Below are 26,776 nucleotides of genomic sequence, written 5' to 3'. Positions count from 1 at the left end.
ATCAGAAAATCTCAGTGACGCAGAAGATTCGTCTCCCTGGGTGTAATAATAGGCATTTTGAACCTCACTGCAGTAATTATCTGGACAGCAGTATAATCTTGGATTACAGAACATCTTCATGCAGCTTGGATCAAGGCCCCCAAATTCAGCTGGTGATTAACACTCTGGTGCAGTCACAGCAGGACGTCGAATATCTAAATGTATGTTGAGTTTCCAGGTTCTATAACCAACCTGAGACATAATCCTCATTACAGCATCAGTAAACAGCTCACCTCTACTCCTCCAGCTGTTGCTTTATTTGGGCCTGCTTTGGCTTTGAAACTGTTCACATGACATCAAACAGTCTGAAACGATGCTGAAAAGAATCAAACTCATCAGAATTAGGTTAATAACCGATGGTCTTCAGGACGTTTTCTTTTCTTTTCTGCTGAAGCTTTATTTAGAGATTGATTTAGATTTAGAAGCTTTATTTAGCTTTATAAGAACTAATCAGTTAAAAGAAACAAAAATACACACATTCTTGTGAATTAATTCTTAATATTTGTGGCCATGGCTTTGAATGAAGCCTTTTTCAGAATAGGAGACAATCATAAACCACGTTCAAATGAACGTTTTACAGCCTTCTATCCACCTACACTGCTGGATTCTGCAGCTACAGGGGAACCGATTACACAATAAGTTTAATTTATAGGTCCCCCACCGCGCCAAGCCCACCTCGTTTCTAAAGTTACTTAAACAAACTCCCTTTTTACGATCTAAACACCTCAGAGAGTTAAATCTAATGAACAGTGATTTTGCTTTTGTGTCCCAGCTCCTGTATTTAACATCTCAGCAGACAAAGAAGAGAAGTAAAGAATGTTTAAAGCAACCTAAAAACTGAAGGAGAGTCTCATGGTTCTGTGGACATAAAGCTTTCACCGGCCGACTCTCGTTCCACCCCAAAGAACAACTAAACGACCCCTAAAAAAAGTCACTGAGCCGTCCTCTCTCATATTCATGCAGGATTCCCTCGTCTGTAGCTCTTGGCCTTGATCCAGGGATTAGGAATGTAAGAGGACGGGTCCGTCTTTCCTCATGTACAACATAATAAAAGATTCTTGCATAAAGCAGCAGATCGTGGCTGAAAGACTGTAAATATAACCTCATGCTCCACATGTAAATCATTTGTCTGTGATTGATTGTTGCATTGCAACAGACATGCTGCCAATGAGGGGTTCAGGTGGAAAAGTTATGGAGCCGATACAGAAAATAAGGTTGCCCAGCCCAAACTGAACCTTATTTCTTCCCAGCAAATTATCATCAAGTGTCCTCAAACTTCGATGTAGAAAAGAAGTTTGGATGTAAATACGGCTAGATTCAGAGGAAGCCAACTATGTTGCACTTCAGATCAAGAATCTCCTCCACTACTGCTGATGAGATGAGCTTTCTGAGCTGCAGAAGTTCAAGCGTGTCTGTTCCGTAGATGTTTCCGTCTACGGTGGCAGCTGATCAAATTTCTGTCCTTGTTCCCATCTCCAGGCTTCAATTCTGAATTCACAGTGACAAATTCAGGCAGTCGCGATGACCCTAAAGCAGAGACGTTCCCCAAGCTGCAGTAAGACATCCTGTTCTGCTTAGTGAGGGGTGAGAACAGACATTCACATTCCACACAGCCAGCAAAAGTCTATTGGCACATTACATGCCAGACAGTGCAGCAGCTGAGGCTCAAAAAGATGTGACAGAGCTCAGTTTTTCGAGTCTTTCACAGTTGTGAAAAGGGGAAAAAGTCACAGCTGAATTCTTGCGACTTAGTTAGGTTCGTCTGGCAGAGGAAAACCAAATTTTCCAGCTCAATAGATCACTTCACACGCCCAACGCCACTCAAATGAGGTCTGAATTCTGAAAGTCAATTTTGCAGATTCAAAAGATTTCACATTTCAAGCAAAGCTGAAATGAACCGCTGTGCATGTAAAAAGAGGATGTATCCAACTTTTGCTGTGACAACACATGAGATGAAAGGATTGGGTCAAATGTGGTTTGCAGAATAAACATGTCTGATGCTGAGTGGATTACAGGGGATAATGACCACTACAGCCTTTTTTCTGGTGCTCTGAGTTATAAGATGGTGAATGTAATAAACAGTCCTAGAAATCTTTTTGTCTGTGTCCTGGAAACTGCTTTAAGAGAACGTGGGATCAACTGGGGCTCCGGTCCGGTGGTGTTGAGTGGAGTTTGGAGCTCTCTGGGACCCGATGTGCCAGCTGACAGGATCAGACGCACTCTGTGGGTGATAGAACTGCCATCATCTGACTCATATCTGATTTACAGAGATGTCGACGAGGTCTCTCCTGGTTTGACAGTTTTACGCTCTCAGTCCACACTTTTCTTCTCCCTGACATCTTTCTTATGTTCTTTTTGTTTTCAGGGGTAGTTGGTAGCTGTGAACCACTCTGGACTCAGTGGCTGCTCAGCCGGTTTTATTCGTACTGAAATTCGAGGCAGCTGCACCGAAGCTTTCCATGCATGCACATTTCACTGGTCTGCAGCCGTCCAACTCTTTCAACAAAGCATTGTGGAAGCGAGGATAAGAGAGCGGCCCTGCAGAATCCCCCCCCCAAACAACCATCCACACTCTGGTCTGACTCTTTTTATTCATACTTTGCTGTGAGGGGGAACAGATCCAGGGGCATATGTAGTCGTTCGATCTGTTTGCAGAAGGTAGATCCTGGGACTGAACGGATGCAGAAACAACAGACTGACTTTAAAGTTTTGGCTGGAATAGTTTCCCTGCCAACAGTAGAGCTTTGAGACTTGTATTCTCACCCCTCCGGCAAGATTCAGACATATGAGCCAAACTCTCAGTTGTTCGAGATCAAAAGCTGCCACTCGTTGGGGAGATTTTATTGTACGTTTAGAAACAAATTGTCTCCAACTCAAGTCACTTTTTGATCTTTTCTGTGGTCTGTCACACAGGCAGAGATGGTGCAACAAAGAAGGGAAACTGACATGACCATAAATGGCACGAAACTCACACCATCTTCATAAAGATGATCAGCGTCCAAGAACAGTGAATTCAGCACGGCTAAAGGGAGGCTGTAGAGCTGTAAGGTGAACATCAGACCAACAGACTTGAGCAGGTAAAAAAAAAAGCAGCATTTAGGGAAAGCTGTGGCGTTAAAAGACTCTTCGGTCCGAGAAAGAATTTAAAACACTTGGTGCTTATTACGACATCACGCTTAGCATCATGTATGAAGAGTCCATGAAGAATGGTGTGTGTCAGAGCCCGGTACCACAGACTCCTGCATCCCAGAACACGTCATTTCAGAGGAACGTGTGAAGGCCACTGCAAGGATTTTCTGTTTCTTTGACTTCTTTTAACGTCAAACTCAGGCACGTCGACGTCAGTGTTTCTATTACTGAGCAAGAAACAAGTCAAACAGTTCAACATATAAACCAAAAAGCACAGACGGGTCATAATTAGCATGAACCTTGGGATGTGGCTCCTGGGCCTCTGCTACGAAGCAGCTTCAACATGTCCGGGGTGTCCTGAGGTGGCTAAACTAACCTGGGCAATGGAGAGCTTGCAAAGCGGTAAGTCAGTCCAGGCTTTCCAGGTCCGGATACATGCGTGTTCATGTAAGCAGGGAGAGATAAATCACAGGCATGTGACACCATTCTGTAGTCAAAGCAGGAGTGAATGCAAACTGAAAAGATTTCAGAGTATGTGTATGAGAGGCTGATCAGTGCAGCGTCATTAAAGGCCAAGCACATCTGACGGTTTATGATCATGCATCTAATTAAATGAACGTGCTGCATTCTTGAGGCAGGTGAGAAACCAGATGAAAAATCGGCCGTTTTAAATCACCTTTGTACCAAATAAGCTCATTTCCAATCATCCAGACTAAAATGTTCATTAAAGATCTTTTCGTTTTTTTTGTCTAATGATTTCAGGACAATTTTTCAACAATTTATAAGATAGATGTTATTTTTTTATAATTCTGAGGAGACTGACTGGTCAGCCGGTTGCGCTTCTACGTGTTGACGTCTACTCCTAAAAGCACGAGTTGCCATGGTGATACATGGTGAAACTAAAGTTACCTCACCGAGGCGCTACTCCTGCTCCGGCCACATGGTCCTCGAGTCCACATCAAAGTGAAAAATAGGTCAAAGCTCAGTGTTTTATTGCACATTATTTCAACTGACATCAAGTCCAGACCACATTAAGTCCACAAAAATTTACGTTTTCACGGAATTACATTTTTGTGCAGGTAGAGGTTCAACACGACTGGTTTCTGGTGACGTCCAATAAGATATGACGAATCTGCCATGTGCACTCAATCATACGTCCACAACAGGACCAGCTCACTGGTTAATTTAGGCCTGGTTTCACTTCACTGTCAACCCTGCAGGTCTTAAACAAGGCAGGAGCTCCACATGCTGCTGGATGCCTGCCATCATTGTCTGTGTGTGACTCCTACACACCTTTGATTTGTCACCCTCACTCTTCCACATCTCCAACACATAAACCAAGAGGAGCTGCATCTAAAGGATGGAGGAGGGGTGGTGTGGCGTGTACACATACAGTCAACACTGCGTCTCACCAGCCCATGAAAAGCAGCAACGCCGCCGCTGCTGTCTGTCTGTTTGCTTGCTTGCTTGCGTCGCTCTTTCTGCTGTGTTTGTGATACAACACGGCTGCCATCGCTCTCTCCGAGGCCCCTTATTCCCCTGGTGGAGATGAAATGTAATGGAGCCGATTCAATAAGAGCGCTGCCTCCTTGGGAAACGAGGAGAATCAAATCACACCAAATCCCCTGGAGCCTTCCCAGCATTCACTGCTGCCTCGTAGATGGGAGGGGAATAAAACTATAGTGGCTAATTCACTTGGCTCTTTGTGCACTTAAACTCCCATAACAGGGCTGGAGTGTGAGGCAGCAAATGTTGAGGGCTAGTAAAGCTATTCCCCAACATTCAGAGTACAACATGCTTTAAGCAAAGTCAGCTAATTAACTGTAGGAAACTCAGAGGGAACACACGTGGTTAATGAGCTGGAAAAACATTTATTGGATATTCTATCCTTTAATTTCATTGTGTACAGCTCCTAGGCTGAAAATGTTAACAGATCCCAAATGTACACAGCGAGACCCCAATGAGAACGTTTGCTTTAAGATGTAAAAGTGAGAAAGTTCTGGACCATGTTTTGCTTGGCCGGATGAGAAGAAACACCCACCAGTAAGCTTATGCAATTTGGTTAAGAGCCAAACCAGAGACACAGAAAGGAGAATGTTCCCAACCTGATACTACACTGTGCCACCTAGGCAGCAAAGCACGAGGCAACAGGACTTTAACGCCACGAGAAAAAGTCCAACCTAATGCCGCTCTGAGCGTAAATCCGACGTCTACAGAAAGTCCTGCAAGTTGAATGTGAAGACAGAGCTTCATGTTGTTTCAGGTTTGTTGCAGTACGCCGGACCTCTTGGTCACGCTCTGTAAAGCAAAGGAAACAGCAGACTGCTCCCAAAGGCTCATGAAGCTCCTTCCCAGCCTCTTTAGGTGTTTTTGTTTTGAAACGGCTGCTGTTAAATTGAAATTTCTGACGGCTCCACGTTTAAAGGAAGAAGAGGCAATTAAGAATTCCAGTGGCTATTTATGCAGCTGCAGCGCAGCGGTGCTAAGAAAGGCAATTGTACGTTTTACAGCCCCCGGAGGAACCGGGAGGCTGAGTGATTCTGCTGTTCCTGTTAGGTCCTCTTGGTTGTTTCAAAGGTTAAAGATGAACGTCCTCTCAGTGAGATTAAGTTTGGATGACAAGCCTCAGAAAGAGGAAGGCAACACTGCTGAGGATAAGTATCGTAAGTAGCAGCAGTGGGACCACAAGCTGCAAAACTTCTTTCAGTGTCGGACCGTAATCCCACGTTTTGCTCTGCCCAAATATTCCCAATTTAAATGCAGATCGGTGAGACACAGAGTCGTATTTTCACTGCATAATAATCCGGCTGCAGAGGCTGAGAGAGCTCAACACGCTGCAAACTACATAAATAAAAGCAAAACTCACAATGACTCATGAAGAAATCCCTTCATGACGCAGCAGAACGCGTCTTTAAGCCGACTCTCACCTAAACTGTGGCGCTGTAACCAGACCTACTCTAACCAGACCTACTCTAACCAGACCTACTCTAACCTGACCTACTCTAACCTGACCTACTCTAACCAGACCTACTCTAACCAGACCTACTCTAACCAGACCTACTCTAACCAGACCTACTCTAACCTGACCTACTCTAACCTGACCTACTCTAACCTGACCTACTCTAACCTGACCTACTCTAACCAGACCTACTCTAACCTGACCTACTCTAACCTGACCTACTCTAACCTGACCTACTCTAACCTGACCTACTCTAACCAGACCTACTCTAACCAGACCTACTCTAACCAGACCTACTCTAACCAGACCTACTCTAACCAGACCTACTCTAACCAGACCTACTCTAACCTGACCTACTCTAACCTGACCTACTCTAACCAGACCTACTCTAACCTGACCTACTCTAACCTGACCTACTCTAACCTGACCTACTCTAACCTGACCTACTCTAACCAGACCTACTCTAACCAGACCTACTCTAACCAGACCTACTCTAACCAGACCTACTCTAACCTGACCTACTCTAACCTGACCTACTCTAACCTGACCTACTCTAACCTGACCTACTCTAACCAGACCTACTCTAACCAGACCTACTCTAACCTGACCTACTCTAACCTGACCTACTCTAACCAGACCTACTCTAACCAGACCTACTCTAACCAGACCTACTCTAACCAGACCTACTCTAACCTGACCTACTCTAACCTGACCTACTCTAACCTGACCTACTCTAACCAGACCTACTCTAACCAGACCTACTCTAACCAGACCTACTCTAACCTGACCTACTCTAACCTGACCTACTCTAACCAGACCTACTCTAACCAGACCTACTCTAACCAGACCTACTCTAACCTGACCTACTCTAACCTGACCTACTCTAACCTGACCTACTCTAACCTGACCTACTCTAACCTGGCCTACTCTAACCAGACCTACTCTAACCAGACCTACTCTAACCAGACCTACTCTAACCAGACCTACTCTAACCTGACCTACTCTAACCTGACCTACTCTAACCTGACCTACTCTAACCTGACCTACTCTAACCAGACCTACTCTAACCAGACCTACTCTAACCAGACCTACTCTAACCTGACCTACTCTAACCTGACCTACTCTAACCAGACCTACTCTAACCAGACCTACTCTAACCAGACCTACTCTAACCAGACCTACTCTAACCAGACCTACTCTAACCAGACCTACTCTAACCTGACCTACTCTAACCAGACCTACTCTAACCAGACCTACTCTAACCTGACCTACTCTAACCAGACCTACTCTAACCAGACCTACTCTAACCAGACCTACTCTAACCTGACCTACTCTAACCAGACCTACTCTAACCAGACCTACTCTAACCTGACCTACTCTAACCAGACCTACTCTAACCTGACCTACTCTAACCAGACCTACTCTAACCAGACCTACTCTAACCAGACCTACTCTAACCAGACCTACTCTAACCTGACCTACTCTAACCAGACCTACTCTAACCTGACCTACTCTAACCAGACCTACTCTAACCTGACCTACTCTAACCTGACCTACTCTAACCAGACCTACTCTAACCTGACCTACTCTAACCAGACCTACTCTAACCAGACCTACTCTAACCAGACCTACTCTAACCTGACCTACTCTAACCTGACCTACTCTAACCAGACCTACTCTAACCAGACCTACTCTAACCAGAGTTAGCCTGCTGACTGCTCTGCCTTCACCACACGAATCATCACAGAACCTTTCTTAAATAACAGACAGCATCTGTATGCACTTACTACTTGGTTTACTATTCATACATTTTGCATCAGTGGTTTCACACCTGAGCCTTTGGCTGATTTAGGGAGATCAGAGATCTTTGTCAGTCCCATGTGTGACAACCTCAGAATGTAGATTTCTTTTTCCTGCAGTCTGACTACATTTAAAGATGTTCAATTCAACCAAAAGTTTAACAGCAACGACTTTTCTTAAGCAGCGCTGTCAATGAATGTTTCTTTGTCACGTTCCATCTCGTGAATATTTAGCATTTTAAACTCGTGCATTTTGTTGTTCAGTTTGTGGTTGAGTTTTCAGTCTAATACACAATATAACCTCGTATAACCTCGTTAAAATAGCTGCTAAGTGAATGAAGGCTACTTCTTTCTGTTATGTGCAATATTCTGAAGCTAAATCTGAGTGATAATCTTGTGACAGTCACAACATGGCAGCAGCAACAAAAGGAGCATACAAACATTAATAGACCACCGAGGCATTCTGAAGACCATATAATGCTCCATTCAGGGCACATAATGGGCAAATTGTAACGGACATGGTCGGAGATCAGTCTGCGTCTCCTGATGTGAACGACGAAAAAAAAAAACTGGAAATGGGACAGAACCATGAAAAGCAAACAGCTAGAAATAGAGTCGACTCTGGTTACGTTGGAGCAAATTACAGCACCCCCGCCGAACTGTTAGCGTGGGAGAAAAACAACATTTTCCTTCACTCTTACTTTCTGAGGGCATGTTTTTACTTTGATCAGATCTCCACAGTCCTTGAGCTCTGATATCAGTTCCCGCTGCCATTTGAAGCCCATGAAAAACAAACACTTGGGTGAGACTCCCTGCCCTCCTACGCTCGCCACGGCATGCTCTAATTCACTTCCTGTTCCGTGGGGGGCCGACAGGAAACAGGAAACACACTTCCTGATTCTTTCAGGAGGTGTATTTTTTCTAATGTTTGGGATCTGGGAACAAGACAAGACGCTGCTGTAATCAAAGCCTGCTGCAGGAATAAGTGTTGCAGCACAGTTAGCCCGGAGGACCTCGTGCACAGTGTGAGAGGAACACTGAGGCCTGCGTCCTGATCCAGATACGGATTACAGACAAATTAATTATTCAAAGTGAAAAAGATTGGAACAAGTCCACCAGAGGCAAACTAAAGTAAGACCAGTGGCTGATATTAATAGAAAAGGCAAACATTACTGTATCAACTTAATCTCTCCATGATTGAATAGAATAATATAAATGTAGTTATGTATCTGAAGGACATTTGAAAAAGAAGCCTGGAATGAAACCCGATTACCTTTCGATGTTCAGGAGCCAAAGTTTTAGATCATCATGAATCTACTGATCATTATTTCTTTTTAATGGAATAATCTCCAGACCTCCACGAATCCCATTAACATGTCATCATCATGCAAAGTTAGGCTGCTAAAAAGAAAACGCAAACTCGGCACGTTTTAATTGAAGAATAAACAAGGGTGTGTGTGGGTCATCGGAAGGTTTGGCCTGGCAACATATGGCCGAGATAAAAAAGGATTCTGTCCTTCATTCAGAAGCAACTCGCCGACACTTTAGAGCCAAGATGAGACTTCAGAAGTGAATAAGTGTAGCTTCTTCACTTATATTTGTAGCTTATCCAGCACAACATGGAAGCACCGACTCCTTTCTTTTATCAAACACTGAGTAAAAAAATGCAAACTTACAATTTGCTTCCACACAAACTGAAGAACCCAGTAAGAGTATGTTCACAGAGTAAATAAATTCTCCACTTTGTCAAATAGACGACTGGAAAATGATGAAGATTATAAGACAATACGCAGCGTTTACTGGTTAGCTGCAACCATTAAGGTAGCCAACCAGCTGGGCTTTTAATAAACTCAACAGATAAGCGGGATTGAGCCAAATTCTGAAAACAAACCTGTTCAAATCTTAACAAAAAGCACTAAAAATGATGCATTTGTTATCTAAATTCTTACAGGCGAACGGAACATTTACTTCAAATAGTTCAGATGGATGTTATCATCGATATCAAACAACGACGAGTTCAGGGAGCATGGAAACACGATCTTAAGCCTGGAATTAAAAATGGATTTATAAGCAAACAAAGGTTCCCGACTGAGCAGAAAAACTAAAAAACTGGCCACATAAAAGACCCCAAAAAGAGGAAATATTTCAGCAAGTTGTGAAAAAGCTTAAAGAAGCAGCTCATCTGTCATGAGTTACATGTCTGAGTCAGTAAAACAATGCCACCAGATGATGCAAATGAAGCTCTGATAGCAACTAAAGTGCGTAAATCCTCGTTTTAATGATACAATACGAGCACATCCTCGTTTGAGAAGATGGAGCTGGGAACCACTTCAATGACTTGAATGATTCAGGAAAAACTAAGACAATTCCAGAGCAAAATCCTTTGCTTGTTAGTGTTTTGGGTAGTCAGGAGGGAACGTTTTTAATTAAGTGATAAATGAGTGAAAAGGCTAAGAATTTTAATAAGATGGTGATTATGGCCTGCACTCGTGCTCATGAGAGAATTCTGTCCTGACGCCTAATTAAATAAGACTCTGTAGCTGCAGTTAGCATCTTATCTTCTGTTGTGCATCCGCATGCCTCAACACAGCTGAAAAAAATGACAACAGCAGCACAATGAATTATGAATCAATACGAGCTCCAGCACTCTTAAACTGAACAGAGCTGCCTGGGGCCATCTGGGGCTAAGACAAGCCCATTCACTCAGCTGTTCATGTACCCGCCCGCACAACCACGTCTCTGCTACCCTGCAGGCTCTCCTCGATTGACTCCAACTTTTCCAAATCCATCTTAGAGCTACAAATCTCTGCATCCATTGATCGAAGGAGAGTTGGGGGAGCAGTTCTCAACACAGACCTGCAGTGCTGCTGCTGCTGCTGCTGCTGATTATGAGATGCAGGCTTTTGGAACACTGTGGCTTTTACTTGGCCAACTTTTCAAGCAATGGAATTTGCTTTTGGTTATGCAGCAAGCACCATAATGCCACGCCACTGCTGAACAAAGAAGAGAGGCAGCTGTTAATCAATGACGCCGCTCAGGTAGAACTCATTACGCAGAGTTGGGGAAAAAAAGGTAGGATTTGGAAGAACTAAAGAAGAGAACAGAAGATGGAAAGAAAGCGGTAGAAAGGTCAAGGGAGACGGACAGAGCGACAGATATTCAAAGGTCTCCATTCACCCACTGCCTCCCCTGAGTAATCCCACATCCCCCTGAGAGCGGTGCATGGTTTCTCACAGTCAGCTGACATTTACCGCCTGCCTTCTGTTGCTGTGATTATTTTCTTCTCCAGGTGTGACAGCCAGCCTGCCGTCTCTGTGCAATAACACTGCCTCAGACTTACAAGGGCTGGGAACGCGAGGCAGAATCAGTTCTGGACAGACCTTTAACTCAAATACCATAAGTGAGCTGCGGCTTTGAGTTTGAGGTAGAAAGGTTGCTGAACTGTGATTGGCAGCCCGTCACCTGGCCTGAGGGTAATTGGCCTCTGGGGGGGACAGACTCCAGTGGAATTCATAAGCAAAGCACTGCACTTACTTTCTTTCATGAGAAAAGAGAAGGAATTAATTAAGATAAAGACGTCATTTTATACTATTAAAGCTGCAAAAAAACATGCAAAATAATACAATTCTGGCTTCTAAAAGAGACCCCTCCCACCAAGCTGTGAGAAATCTTTAATAACATGCTTCAAATGCAGAAATGGAGCCCTACCTGTCTGCAGACGGAGGCCTGTCATTGCGGGCCTTGCTGATTTGGGTGTAGAGGGTGTCAGAGTGCTGGTGCTGGTGGTGGATGTGGGGGTAATCATCCCGAGGACTGTGGGGACGGCTGTGGCCGCTGTCCATGGAGATGTTCAGGGGGCTGACGCCAGCGTAGGCCCGGTCCTCCTCTGAGGAACGGTCCAGCGTGCGGCTTATGTCCAGAATCTCAGCGTAGTCCCGTTCCCGGGCCTGACGCTCCCTCAGCTCCCGGGTCTTGGCCTGGATCCTGATGGCGAAGAGTGCATAGAGGCCGTGTTGGAAGTGTTTCACAAACTGTAAGCGACGTTTGTTGGGCCTTTTTTAACTTCTGATACCGTAACCTGTCGTAAATTAAGCCTTTTTTACACAAAGCAAAGTAACCCAAACTAACCGGGAAACACATCTGGAGCACAGTGAAGTTTAGATGAACCTCTAACTTATTGCTGATCGGACTGATGAAGCTGGATTCACTGCTTTGAAAACGCATTTAACTTTAATCAAATAAATATGTTCAAGGCAAACATTTAGCTTGAGTTGATGAGGCCAGAAGAGGAAATAAAGGTTTCGTTTAGGTAGGTCAGCTGTGAACACCTATTTTGACTCATATTTGCAGATGTTTTTAAAGGTGTTGCACCTTCTGAAAGTGACAGAAACAGCACAACGATTACCTGCCTGCCTGGTTGTTAATTTCAATTACTGCTCCCAGAGTTGGACTAATGCAGGCCACTGAAAGTGGAAGGGGTGACATTCAGCTGTGCTACAGGCTGCAGTGGCTTTATGAGAAAAACTGTTTATTATTTTTGACTGGACCACAGGAGCCGGCCCCGCAGAGCAGGACTCAGATTGAGCTGCCAGTCACCCTGCAGACCATCGTGTCTCTTTTTATCTGCTCCTGTCAGTCTGTGAGTGTCCATGCGAGAGGCTGTGCTTGGAAAAACGTGTTTATGAAGCCAAAAAAAGACCCTTCCCCGTGGGTAAGAATATGTGGAATCACTGCACAGTCGCTGTCTTTTGGGCTAATTTGATTTTTATTAGAGCAGAGCAACAGTGTGAACTCAGCTGATCACTTTCCTGCTGCATAAAAAGTGAAAGAAAATGGACTTTTGGAGCATGTAGAGAAAGCTTTGACCCATAAGAGTGGAGCTGAGTGTCAGACTGCAGCCAGTTTAAGGAGGAAGACTGGTCACCAGCCGAGGTTATGTAACGCGAATGACTTTATCTGAGAAAACAAGCCATCGAAGCAGAACAGTCGGTACAAGATATGCATGAGTGGCAGTAAAATTCTTTGTGATTTATGCTTGAAACGCTGTAAATATCATCTGTCACATTAATAAAACACCAGCCGAACCACTGCAACATCTGTTTATTGCCCCTTTTTAACTTTCCATGATACAATAGAGACGATGTGGAGTCTGTTCTTTATGCCCCCCCCGTGAATAATACCATAAACAATGCTTAATAGTGTCTCTTCTCCTTAACACTCAGAACAAGGTAAGTGCTTTGTATTCACAGAGTGCTGTTAATGTATCACTAATACGCCTCTCGCTGTCTGTCTTTAAACAACACACCGCTGACGTCTTTCTGTCTCGCACACTAAACAACACACGCTGAAAATCACACACATCCTTTCTTCTCAGGGCATTATCTTGTGAATGACTGGCAACACCATTTTCTATGGCAGGGGGAACTACCTATTGCACAGCCCTGTAATTAGAGCTTTACCAATTATCAGAGCTTTACAACTACCAATTATCGCGCTGCTCTTTTCTCTGCTGGCCCCTTTTTAATGGCAGCCAATGGGACAGTGGTGACAAAGGAGGGGGTGCGACATCACTGAAAACTCAGCAGGCCAAAGTCTGAAATGCTCCTGCAAGAAGATTTGCCCGCGGTGCATGATGAAATAATCAGTCTATGAAGACATTTCCCCATCGGACACAAAGAGAAGCTGGGAATGCTGTGTTTAAAACTTTACAACTACAAGCCCGCCTTTAATGAACTTACTGTTTACAGACCGGGACAAAAACCTTTTCAGCAAAACGTAGCGTTTCTCCTACAGCTTAGTCAGATGAAAGCCTGTGGATCGGCACACGGCGTCTTCACCTCGTGTGGACTCAGCAATTATCTAATAGAGCAGAAGGAAACGGGGCCCTTGAGGGATCTATCTTTAAACCCAGAGGAAAAACTGTGTTTTCCATCAGAGAAAGCGGCAGCAGAAGCTGCTGATTGTATACGCGAGCACAGAGGCTGATAAGATAAGGCCAGACATACCAATCCAGCGCTTAGCCTTCGCTGTGGAGCACGTTTCATAAGGAACCACTTCACAGGTCAACAGGGCCAGGGATGCATCTTTGTGGGAAAACACAAACTGTGTTCATGAGAACTGAAGGATTTATACCAGAGCTTTATTTCCCTAAACTTTGTGCAAATTTGGAATTGGGACATCAACCAGTTTATGCTACATGTCATTCAACCCACAGCTTCACATCCTAAAGTTATCATCGTGCTCTGAGTCATATCGTAAGTCTTTACACTCATTATATACATTCATCATGCTTTTCCCTCTCTTTAACACCAGCAGTGGGCTTTACTGCAGGCTTCCCATCCTATGAAAGCATTTTGGGTCACCTTTTAAGTCTTTGGGGACTCGGCTTTCAGTGGAACGTTAAGACAAAGTCTGTGTTTCTTATCAATGTTAAAGTGACAGGCACTTAAAAGGCAATGTTGCTAAAAATACTTCCCAAATACAATTACGTTGATTGAAATGCAACAGGAAGGAAAAGCACACTTGGGCTAATCATTACCCCCGAGCTCCCAAAATACTTACATAAGGAAGACCCTGTTTTCTTTTCAACGGCCAGCCTTGATGAGAGATTAAAATACTAATGTAATAAAGGGTCGAAGAAAAGCAAGAAGCAGTAAGAAAAGAGCCAGAGGCTGGCCCAAAAGAGGAAGGAGAGGGAAAAGCAGAAGAGAAAAGGGCATAGAAATGGCAGGATGGGACACATCATGGTAGAAGAAATGTATTTGACGAGTGACCTTTCTACCACATCAAGCCAGAACAATGGTCCATTATGTGCCATTGTGTTGGCTGTGTAATAAAATGTCTCTTTAGCGGTAATGCTGACACAACTGACAGACCAGAGTGAAAGGCAGGAAGTACAAGAAGGGAAAAGGTCTCGGAGGATAAGATGGCTGCTACCAGTCCTGCTGGATAGATAACATGGATTTGGAAATGCTCCATTACTTGGCGCCGAGTACTTTCAGCCAGTTTCGAAGCACCTGTGTAAATTGATGGAAACTGAGAGATTTTGATCATCCACCTAAGTCCAAAGGAGTCAGGAATTAGAGCCTCTGTGATACAGAAAAACAGAATCCAGTGTACTCCTAACACTTGAGCTCACGCTGTTAATCTTAAGCAAGATTAGTAGTACTGAACCGTCGTTGGGGTCGAAAGGAGTTCACGGAGAAAAATGATGTCATACACACAAAACTGCCAGTTGTAGAGGCTGAACTTTTAACCTCTGGATATACGGCTGCTTCTTAAAACAATTACAAGACTCAAAGAATGATTTGATTTAGTTCACAGATGGCAAAGACACCAACGGCTGTGCGGTCTCACAAAAAGCCTCATCTTAGGTCAGATACCGTGTAGCATACCAAGCAAACATATTCTCTTTTACTCTAATCCAGGGAAAGATCACCATCGAGCCAATGTTCCCCATTTACGAGTGCATTGACGTTTCAGTGATCAAACGTCCTGAATGCAGCTTTAGATGTGGAAGGGGCTATTTTACTGAACTGTTAATGCTTCAAAATGGTGCCCCATCACATTCTGCTCAAATATTATAAAATACATTTTAGTAAACAACCATTTTCAGCCAGATATTTCAGCCACAAATGCTTTGAATTAGATTAATAAAAGGTTTCTTCAGATTAAAAGCTGTTTTTCGCAGCTTATTCCAAGCACAGGCAGCAACATACTTTAATGCTTTAGGGAAGGTTCGAGGGAACGAGTCCCAAGACAATAACTTCCTAAAGGTCTTTGAGCAATGGAGCTCAGGAGTAGGGGGGGGGGGGGGGTGACATGGCAAAAAAATCATATCACAATTTTTTTTTTTTAATATAATATTTAGTCAAATTTAGTCCAAAGAACCTTTCTCAACAGATTTTATTTTAAATAGTTTCAAATTGCACTTTGCGTTCAATCTTTTCTCGGCATTCAGAGTAGAGCCGTGTTAAGGCAGAGTTGGAGAAGTATTTTTTCGGCTGAGCAGCTCGTACCGCGGGTCAACTACTTTAACCGGGCGTTTGAACCCCTCGTTTTCTACCGGCTTGAACGGTGCGTTCAAGGTAACTGCTTCTGTTACCTCTTTCCATCGCTTGCTTGACTTGTCATATGCCTGTGTTAATGTTGTCTGTTTTGGTCTTATGCTAGCTGCTAGCTGCTAGCTGCTAGCTGCTGCCTCCACCTGCAGTGCCGGTGCCGCCGGGCCCCTCGCTGTCTGACTCTCAGCATCCTGTTTGGGATGCTTCCTCTTCAAGTGATTGAACAGGTTCGTCGTGTTGCCACCCGACGTGCGAACACCCGTTTCTGTGCAAACTTTGCAAATTACATTTGCTTGCGCTTGATCAGTTGCGGAAAATCCAAATCAATTCCATAAAATGGAGGTGGAATTTCTTTTAGTGACCAACTCCTGGTCAGCCACGGCTCTCCATGCTGCTACAAACACGAACGAGGAGGCGGGTAAGAAAGCTGGTGACTAGTGACCAAAAGACCTACATCACAACTGGAGCTACAATCAGTTTACTCTCTGATTTCAGGTGAAAAGTTTGGAGATCAGAGGCACAGCGCTCATCCATATGGTCAGGAGCCAGTTGGGGTGGTTAAGGAACCCGTCAGTGATCTTTCCTCAGTTTAGAGGTTTAAAGGAGTCGATCCAGGACTGACGGAGGGAATACATCCCAGTTGGCTTGGGAACAAGGGAGGATAGCTTGGAGAGAGCTTGAGGAAGTAGTTGGAGGCTTGCCTGACCCACTACATTAACCCCGTTAGTACAAAAATCCTGACATGGACTTCAGGGTTTGGAGAATAAATGGATCTAAGTGAGATCTTGGACCAAAGTGTTTGACAGCTCTCCACGCTGCCATCATCAAAAGGTCACATGTATGAGTGTTTTTTGAAGGAATAGATTTCATCTCTCCAGACTTCTCGCACAATAAATGCAGAGGAGTATTGATGCTGGGCTTTGAGCCCTCTGAGGCCTGAGACTTCAGCCTGTGAGGATGTCTATCCAGCGAGTCAATCACAGCTGGATTAACTACAGCCTCTGGCAGTGGTTGATCAATACACTCTGAAGTGAGAAGCAGAAGCTCCCTGTTGGATGTTTGGAGAGCAGTACGGTAAAATAACTAAGTGGATCATTGTTTAACACCAAAGCAGCCACAGTCTTCCACACGCTCAGTGGCATCTTCACATCGATATCTGTGTGGTGTCTCTCAGACGTTCGTTAAATACAAACAAGAAGGCGCTTTTACTTTTGGCTTGTGGGTTTCTTTTGGTCAGAGTGAGCGGAAAACCCAATGCTAACAAAGTAATTCCTGCATTAAATGAAACACTGTCAGACAAGATAGTTCCAGCTCTGGGGCAGCAGGAAGTAAGAAGCTTCATTTGGCTGTTCAGCTACGATATCTTTAGCTCACATTTTTCTGTAGAAAAAGCAATGTGATGTTAGGAAAGTATTCAGTTGGTTGCAGTTTGCTGTTTTGACACTAGATGCCACGACAATGTTCCTCTAAATGTGCAGATTCTTTATCAAAACATTGTGCTTTGGCACAGTTGATTTATGAAGGAAACATCAAACTCCCGCAAGTCTGTAAAATACAGCAAAGCGAAGAGAAAGGAGGGATTCCAGTTTTTAAAAACACTACTTGATTAGTGGACGAGCAGCAAGAACTGAATCTTCCACAAGCCAAAGCCATAAATCAGGTACAATACATGGACATTAATGTCCACAGGCTTTGTTATGCATCAGATCTGGTGCTGGTTTCATGGTTTGGGCTTTCCTTCCTGCAGTGAGGAGAATTTCAACATCACAGCAATCCATCAGCATGTAGTGCTTCCACTTTGTATTAATGGAGCGACTCTTTACAGTTCCTACACGACAGCAGCCTTACGCATAAAGTTGGGTCTATAGAGAGGTCGTTTTTCTCATTTTGCTGGGATACAACGGGGCAGTGAAACATGCAGCCCTTAAATCACTTTACGTTCTTCTTTCTTATTCGCTCTTCATGTAAAGCACTCTTCTTCTGACTGAATTAGAGTCAGACAACATATCAACTAATTCTATGAAAATAAATAAGGAGTGAAGACAAACTATCTGCAGCTATCAAAGCAGGAAGCTAGATTTACAAGCCAGGCGATCCAACTCAGTGAGCACATACAAGGCTGAAAAGATCAAACAAAGAGGAGCAACATAGAAGCTATGAATTAAATTATCTCTTAAGTAATAGTGATCGGGGCTCGAAAAATGCTGATAGATCCCAACAAACAGCATTATTCGAATCATTTGGTTCGCTCAGCTCAACAAAGCTCCATTATGATGATAGTTTTTCATCTTCTTCTTCCTCCCTGCACATTGCAGCCTGCAGACAGCGTCGTGCTAAATGCAGAATAAAAACATTAACCGCTCCTAACCTCTCCTGCTCCATCCTCATCTTCATCGTCTCCTCTTCTGACACCTGCGTCTCCTCAGATCTCCACTTGCTGGAGCCTTTCCGATCCATCTTCTCCCCCGGCCGCTCATCCTTACGGTGTTTCCCAAACCTGGGGCACAAAAACAGGAGCGATTATTCAAAAGCTCCATCTTCATCAGCAGAGCTGCACAAACAGAACGAAGGTCTGAGGAGACGGAGCCATTTGGAGAAAACCTTTTCAAAAGTTTGAAAATATGGCTTTTGTCACCAAGACATTTAATAATAAGTCAAAGAATGTTTCTTGAAACAAATTTGGACTGAGATTGTCACAGAAACTGTCCAAAGGTGTGACTTAGGAGTCAATCAGGCCCTCAAAAGAGGCATTCAAAAAGTTCTCCTTACAAGTTCAAACCCAATTCAGCTCGTTTAAAGTTGGGGAGGAGGCACAGATGAAGTAATCATATTCATAGGCAGGGAGTGACGCTTAATGAAATAGGAGCCATTGCAGAGATATTTCAGCTTGATTGACCTGGTATAAAGCCTGTTGAAGAAATGACTTTGGCACTGCGCTCGCTTCCACAATGAACCTGCGATTATTCACAGCGAAATTGGTCCACAGAGGATATCTAAGACTTCGAAAGAGACAACGATGAGAGCAACCAAGGGGCTGTGCGTGTGTGCGTTAATGAATGAGTGAGAAGGTAATGAACAAAAGGAAAGAAAAGAGAGAAACTCACTGAAAGAAAAGAGCTCGACTGAAAAACACAAAGACAACCTTAAGTGATGTGTGTCTGTGTTTGAATGCTACTGAAGAAAGAGCCGAAAGTCACCAGATCAAAAGCAAACCAAACAAGTGAAGACCTCTAAAGTGAAGTGTGTTTGAGGATTAAAGAGAAGAAGAAGAAGAAGACAGCCTGAATACGGGCTTGTGAGCAAGGAAGAAAATGAGGGCGAAATCTAAGGAAAGTCTGTGTGGAAATCAATGCAGAAGAAAGAACAGAAAACAAAGCAAATCAATGAGAGAAATACACAGAATCAACAAACCGAGAGAACAGAACTGTAGATAAAACTCTGCAGTGAGAGCGTTTAACACCGAGGAACAAAGCATGAAGAAGAAAAGATGCAGCCAGAAAACTAGGGAATGAAAGGAAAGAAGAAAAAGTGAACAGAGAAATAATTGTGAATGAAAGAAATGTAACAAAAAGCGAGAAAAACAAAGAAAAAAATGCTCCAGATGCCACATCGATTACTTTTCCCACAACTATTCGTAACCAAGTTGGACAGAAAATGCGTCTTTACTAGTTTGTGGCATTGACAAGGATCATTTCTAAAGGGAAAAACAAAACGGTTAAATGGCCCGTGCGAGTTCAGATTTTCCCATAAACTGGTGATGGAGCGGTGGAATAAAGCCATCAATGGAAACTCAGCATGAACACAACAGATCCTGTATTGCTTTGACATCGGTGTGACCAGAGGACCACCCAAGTGAAATATCCAGGATAGAGTCAGCATCTGGGACTTATGATCAATTATGACCTTGAGTGGGAAACTTAGCATTTACAGGAACTGTGGTCATTTATAAAATCTTCTGTGAACTTAAAAATCATCTCTCAGCAAAACTCAGTCTGTCCATCAACGATTTTCCAGCAAGTTGTGCAGTTTGGGACATACATTCGCACACTTTAGGAATAATGTGGGGGTAATTATCTTTAAAAGGAGTGAGAAATGTATCGCCCTCATCAAACGCAGGGGGGGATCTTACTTAAATATTATGTCTTATTATAAAGACGGAAAGCATTTAAGTCCTCCAGAGGGGAAAGCAATTAATCGGCCTGCACTGGATTTGTACTGCATGTATTTTTTTGTTCTTGAATAGAAACTGAATTGAAAAGTGTAAACTAGTGACCTTAAAGCTTAAAAACTAATATAAAAACACATCCCTCTCTGCTGTGCTTCAGCTCGCTGTCCAAAGCCCTCAGCCTGCTCAGGAGGCCCTTTAAAAGAGGCGAAAAACCACAAAAAGCAGAAGTGACCGACACCAGTCACAGATTTCCACAGATCTTATTGCTTGGAAATGAGGACAACGAGAAGGAGCCGGAGAAACTTAATTTTTAGTCCAGTCACGCACAAAATAAAAGCTCCAGCAAATTTAAAAAAAAAAACAGTTTTGTTCAACTTACAAATTTTGCTTCCATTATTTTAGGTGTTAAAATGTGAATTTGGGGGTAAAAAGTTTCAGGAAGTTCAGCTGAAGACAGTAAGAAGAATCCTAATGGATGGAGAACGTGTCTGTCAGTTTTCTAACAAGTAACCTCTTCCATTATCAGGTATTAATTCTAACACGGTGAAATCTAATGCTTTTAGGTAGTTATAGTGTTTTTCTTAAGAGTTATTACAGTTATTATAGTGTTTTTCTTAAGGATTATTACAGTTATTATAGTGTTTTTCTTAAGGATTATTACAGTTATTATAGTGTTTTTCTTAAGGATTATTTAAACTTTTAAACTCGTTTAAGTGAAATTCATTGGAATGTGTCGACAGCGTTGCATCGACTGTCCACTTAACTGCATAGTTTCAGTATTTCTTACTTTTTCTATGACGTTTCCCCCCCTTTTTTCCCCCTGGAAAGTCCTAACAAGTAGAAACTCGCAAACCGCAACAAACACCGATGCCACTGAAGGACAAACCAAGAGATGGGAAAGAGGAAAGAGGAGGAAAACTGGAAAGAGGAGAGAAGATGAAGGTCCATTACCTGATTAATCTAACTGCAGCCGCCTGAAAAGCTCAGAGTGACAGCCTGAAGTTAATGCTAAAAGCAGGAGTGATCTATCATGGCGAGAGACGCTTTCTCTCTCCACACCACTAACTTTCATTACCAGCCCTTTAAAATCAGCCTCGTCACTCACACACAGGCACAAACACAACAAGATTTATGACAGAGCGGGAAAACTTTGAAGAGAAGACAGAACATTAACCATGACACTGCAGCCTTTAATAATCTCCCGTTCGAAGCACAGTTAGAGCCGTCTCGTCCCGGAGCCTGACACCATCGATAAGAGTCTGACGCTTTCTGTGGTTTTAAAAGATATCTTCAAAATGTCAGCAGACCACCTGTGTTTCACTGCTAATCCCTGGTGGCGGTGATGTGTGCAGTGTTGGTGGCACAGTGGATTTTAACCTTTGAATAGCAGGTGAGAAAACACACCTGTTTCTGACTCGACTGGGACAGAGAAGAAGAGTGGAACATCTCGGTTTCCACTGGTCAGATTTAAGTGAAATTCACTGGAATTAGTGATGACTTGACTTAATTCAGTCTTTCATTTCAGCTCATGATAGGATAAGCTCTGAAGTGCTTCATGCTTTTGTACTTTATTGCAAGTTTCTATTCGTGTAAACATGAATAAGTCTCTGTTCTCTGCTCCGTCCTTATTTTCTAGATGACCTGAAGTGGATTTAGGGTGAGTATAGGAGTGTGGTGGACTAAACCGCCTGAAACTCAAAGTCACAAAGACGAAGGAGTTGGGGGTGGACTTTAGGAAACAGAGGACCCGTTCGAGGACCTTCTCCATCCGTCATTTTTAAAAGATGGAGCTGAACAAAAACATGAACAAACGGTACAATTTGATGCAAGTTGTTCATTTTAAGGGGCGATAAACTCATATACAGTGGAAGGAAATGACTGTTATGATTTTATTGAATAGAAATCATGTTCAGGGACAAGCTTAAGAGCATTCTGTCTCTGTTTCAGGCCACATGAGCGTTCCTTTTGCTTGCATATCTCTCACAGTGAAAGCCCAGCAGTGTGTGCCTGCTTTGACTTTGAGAAAGCCACAGAGAGACTCTCACTGCCCATGCATAGATGGGCTTTCTTCACTTATTTCATTGGTCTGGAAACTCAACCTGCTCTAGAACAGGTTAAGCTGCCATGTTGCCACATTCCAGTAAGAAATGACCAGTTGTGGGATAATGAAAGCCCAGACTTGAACCTGCAGTTACCCCATTAAGCCACTAATCCTGCTTGACAGCGTAGGTCTCCAAGGTGCTTCTTATGCAGCATCTCCTGTGTTGACGTAGTGCCAACAGCTTCAAGCCATTTCTTCATTTGCTGTCACAGTTAGCACTACACGCAACACAATGAACACTATCAGCAGCATTATAAGTCACCTGCATTTTACCTTCCTTCCACCTGTGACAAATCTAATTCAAGAGTTCAAAAAAATCCTCAGCAGGCAGTAAGAAAGGACACAAGCAGGCCTCGTATGGTGTAACACACCACAAAGATTGCTACTGTGAGATTTTAGGCTTGTTCACTTGTTCATGATGGGAAAAAATCCAAACTCACACACACACACACACCACTGCAAAATTAGTGCAGCCCTCAAATTTCTGGGCAGCAACCATCTTAGCAGATGCCAAACTAACAGACTGGGTGTTGCTTCTGAGTCCAAGAGATGATCAGAGGACTGAGGGAGATGGCTTCAGAGTTGGCAGGCTGCGCTTTTGGCAGGGGTTGATGGTAATGATGCTTTGATTGGGCCTGAGTGTGAGGCCTCCGAGACATGAGAGCGTCAGGCAGCGGCGACTCTGTTGATCACACACACGCGCGGACACACAGTCCTCTGACTTTTTCATCCCTTCAGCTGCCGATCCACCCCTCCTTCATGCAAAAACGCATCAAAGCTCTCCCTGACACTCCTGCACCAACAATGTTCACTCACTCAAACCCACGACGCTCATCGGGAACTCTTGATACGCTGTAGAGCCACTCTCGGGACTTACTTGCTCTCTTCACGCTTGGCAGTGTGACAGCGTGCACTTGGTGCCCTTTTAAAAAAGCAGAGACTTTGTTCTCCACCCTCAGCGGTTTGGGACAGCACACACATTTTCATGCCATTTCATCATGACAAGCTGACACCGACACAAGTGAAACATGCAAAGTCTGGCACCTTTTTTCCCCTTCTTTCCTTTTAGCAACAAATTTGCAGCTAAGTGCTGAGTGCTGTGGTGTTTGCTAAACTGCAGCTCCCACACATCACCTGTCAAATGCACAACGTGGGCGTTAACTTGGATGTTCCTTCTTTGAGATTCGTCTGCTGATGCTGTACTTAACGTCTACTTGTTTTTCATTTCTTCGTGCAATGCGAGACGGTACAAAAGAGCAAACCTGCGATGGAAATCATATGGTAATTTTGTCGTTCTTCTCTGCCTGAGACAACTATCGGGCCCAGGGGCATCGACTTTGACTGAAGATTATTCTTCCCTGGTGTGTTAAGACCATTTTGGAAATTTTGTTTTTCCTCAAAGAAATCTGAGGAAATCGGCTCCTCTGCTGAGTCGGGACTGAAGGACCGTCATGGATGTGTCCTTTAAATTGAGAAACCATCCTCAGGCCGTGAGGCGGCGGCTGAATTAATTCTCTGCCTACCATCACCCAACAGTCCCACTTTCATAACTCGATGATTTACTCATTCCAACATAACTTTGGTAGCATCACGTGACCACATCTGAGATTCTGTTACACGATCTGGTTGCATAATGATAATTAGACCGAATCTCGGCTCTCCGCGATGCTTACAGATGGATTGACTATAACTCGCATCATTATTTTGGAACACAGCTGTCTCTGCCAGTAAACACTGGGTGCAGATCAAACAGGGCATCAAAGTGAGTCTTAATGGAGCAGATCTGATGAAGCCAATACTGAGCCAATCAGAGCAGCATAACACCTGTTTTTAACAATGCGCACCAATTATTATCATATGGGGGAGAGCAGAGAAACTGGATGTTTTTGCGTGCTGCTGTGCAGGTTCAGCAGTGTTTAATTGGAGAAGCCTGTACTGTGTGTGGATCTGAAACTGGATTTCAGAGTCTTCATTGGAACAATGTTACAGATGAAAAGTTCCATCTTAAACTAGTGCAAAGTGTATCACATAAGCGCTGTAATTCATATAAATGTGACACTTTTGCAACTGTCCTCATCTTATTTATGGAGAGGCTTATGGGAGAGCCAAACCACACGCTGCTGGGAGTTAGAGGCTCCCGCAGATCATGACCCTGGTCTTAGCCGAGTAACTCCGACCTACTTTGAAGAGCCCAGTTACTTCTGATCATTTGTTAATGTTTCCATGTACGTTATTGAGATGTTTCCATGAGAAAACTAATAGTTGTAAAAGTGGTTAGCTCTGCAAGAGTACTTAAAAAGTGGTATATTAAAAAAATATGGGCTGTTTTATGATGAAACCCACTTCCTTAAGTTAAAGGAGCACACTCTCAGATTGGAGAATCAGAAACTTATCCTGAAGCTCAAGCTAAAAGATGCTCAAAAGGAAACAACAACAACATTTTTCACCATCTAAAAACAAGTGAAACCTCAGAGATTCCAAAGAGGCTCAAGCACGAGCTCCACTGTGGATTTTAGCACCATGTGACTTCTGCTTGAGATGGTTGTAATGACTTTGTCACCACATTTTATAGGAAATGTTTGAAGTTTAAATAGCAATGTGCTCATCTTCTGACCAGCTTTGAGTTTAACTAACCCATCAGAAAACCTAATTGTCCAAAGGGAAAGAGCTCTGACTGCTGTCCACTCATAAAATATTAAATAATCCTCTTAACGAGGATCTGTTTGTTGAAGAATCAAACCTCACGCTCTTCAGATATGTGCAGCTTGTGCCCTGGTTGCATTTCTGTTTCAAACCTATTTGTATGTGTTTGTCCCTGTCAAGCATTAGCAGGGAAAGCTGAAAAAGTGAGTGTTTGTACGACTTTTCAGTATTTGCTCATATGACTCTGGTGATTAGCGCTCCTGTGGCCCACGCTGTGTTTTCTATGAGCCTCTCTGCTTCCCTAAATGTAAACTGCAGTCATCGGAAGCGATCCTACCTGTTTAACACGGAGCCCTGCTGACTACAACACTGCGGAGCTGAAGAGCTAAATTCCAGCTGCTGACAGCCAGGTTCCTAACTCTTCTTCTCTGTCACTGTCCTCTATATGTCTACATATTTACATTCACTTTTCACTATTCCTTTGAGATACAATAAGTAAGCTAGGTATGGATTTAAACTCATTACTAACGGACTATGAATATGTGTTTTTGGTGTCCAACCAGTCCCTTCAGCTCCTTTACAGTGATGAGAAAACGCACGTCCGCAGCACAAAAGGGTGGTTACGCCAAATATTTGTTCATTCTACTTCGTCACACTTTCTATGGAGTTAAAGATTAACAAAAAAGAGCCTAAAGCATCCTCACTTTGCTTTTAGCACATTGACCTTTATGTGAATATTAACTGATCCATGTACATTTTGATATCATTTTGCAAAGTAACTAATTTCCTTTCCCTTAAAAGATGCCAGACTTTCTCATTTCGAGTCCACTTTTGACCTCAAACACTTTCACTACTTGTTGCTCCTCAAGCTGCCTCCTTTTCTTCAGTATTTTCTCTCTTTCCAACTCTATGGACTTCATTACCTTCCTCTCTTTACACCCTGTCAGAGCCAGTTTGGCTAATATGATGTATAGAAATATACAACATACAGAAATTACTGCCCTGACCCAAGGTCTTCCGAACCAATCAGATGGAGAAAGCAAAGACCACCTGACCTGCACACACATGGGGATGCTTGTTTCTTACAGACAAAGTGCAGGGAACATATCAACCAGAAAGTAAAGGGATGTTTGTGTGTATATTTGCTTAAGTTTATTGATAAAAGACTGTACGGGCAGAGAAATATCGCAGGTGCAGGGAAGAATTACTCATATGGATAAAGACCATAAAGGTCAAGCTGTCTGGGAGTCTAATTAGGGTTTTCTGCAGCATTTAAAAGTGTTATGGCTGCACAGCTCAGGCCTCAAACAATCACACCTTTCTAGGAACATTCAAGCCTTCAGTCAATAATGCTGTATAAGCTGTTTGCAGTAGATATCGATCACTGAGCTATTGATCATTCGGCTCTCACTCGGATTCAGTGAAGTGAATATTTACTGTATATGAGCTTTTGTGCCAAGATTAGGGAGATAATACAGAGGAGGTGGGAAATGAAAAAGCACTGCACACTGAGGTCTGAACACATCGTCTTGGTGCTCTTAAGACAGCAGCGCATCACACAAAACGAGGTTGCATCCAGTCCCAGAGACAGGGGCTTGTTAGCTCCTGCAACAGGAAGCCACAACATTAGCTCATGTTCTCCAGACTACTGCAGTTTTCACTGAGGAACACAAGACAATCCTGCAGTTTGAAAACCTCCACGTGAGATGCTTCAGTTGGTAAGAGTCTGTCAGTGAAGGAAAAGTGACGCATGCTCAACCTTCATTCTGCAACACCGGGGTGTTCTGTTTACATCGCTGCTGATGGGATGAATACAGCAATTACTTCTGGGCTGAAGCAGATTGTAGTGTCCAGTGGCAGAAAAACGTCAGGTGT

The 26,776-nt window shown here is 43.4% G+C and overlaps 1 protein-coding gene across 6 annotated transcripts in view; it reads right to left on the bottom strand.

The window, feature by feature from the left end:
* The window catches only part of pard3ab (par-3 family cell polarity regulator alpha, b), a 447,253-nt gene that overhangs the window by 264,659 nt on the left and 155,818 nt on the right, over positions 1-26,776 (bottom strand). For 4 of the 6 annotated variants that reach the window (XR_011907558.1, XM_072363699.1, XM_072363700.1 and 1 more), the window contains 2 exons: positions 18,358-18,486; positions 11,635-11,910 (listed from right to left, as the gene is read on the bottom strand). Coding sequence is in view for 4 of the 6 variants with exons in the window: in XM_072363699.1 (XP_072219800.1) it covers positions 11,635-11,910; positions 18,358-18,486 (405 nt within the window). In the remaining 2 variants the exon portion in view is untranslated. The remainder of the gene's footprint in view (positions 1-11,634; positions 11,911-18,357; positions 18,487-26,776) is intronic. The other 2 variants (XR_011907559.1, XM_072363702.1) reach the window with 1 other exon arrangement.

This window comes from Leuresthes tenuis, unplaced genomic scaffold (genome assembly GCF_036924035.1).
Source record: "Leuresthes tenuis unplaced genomic scaffold, fLeuTen1.0.hap1 SCAF_14, whole genome shotgun sequence".
NCBI classification, from domain to species: Eukaryota; Metazoa; Chordata; class Actinopteri; order Atheriniformes; family Atherinopsidae; genus Leuresthes; species Leuresthes tenuis.
This window is presented reverse-complemented; position numbering and strand designations above follow the sequence as displayed.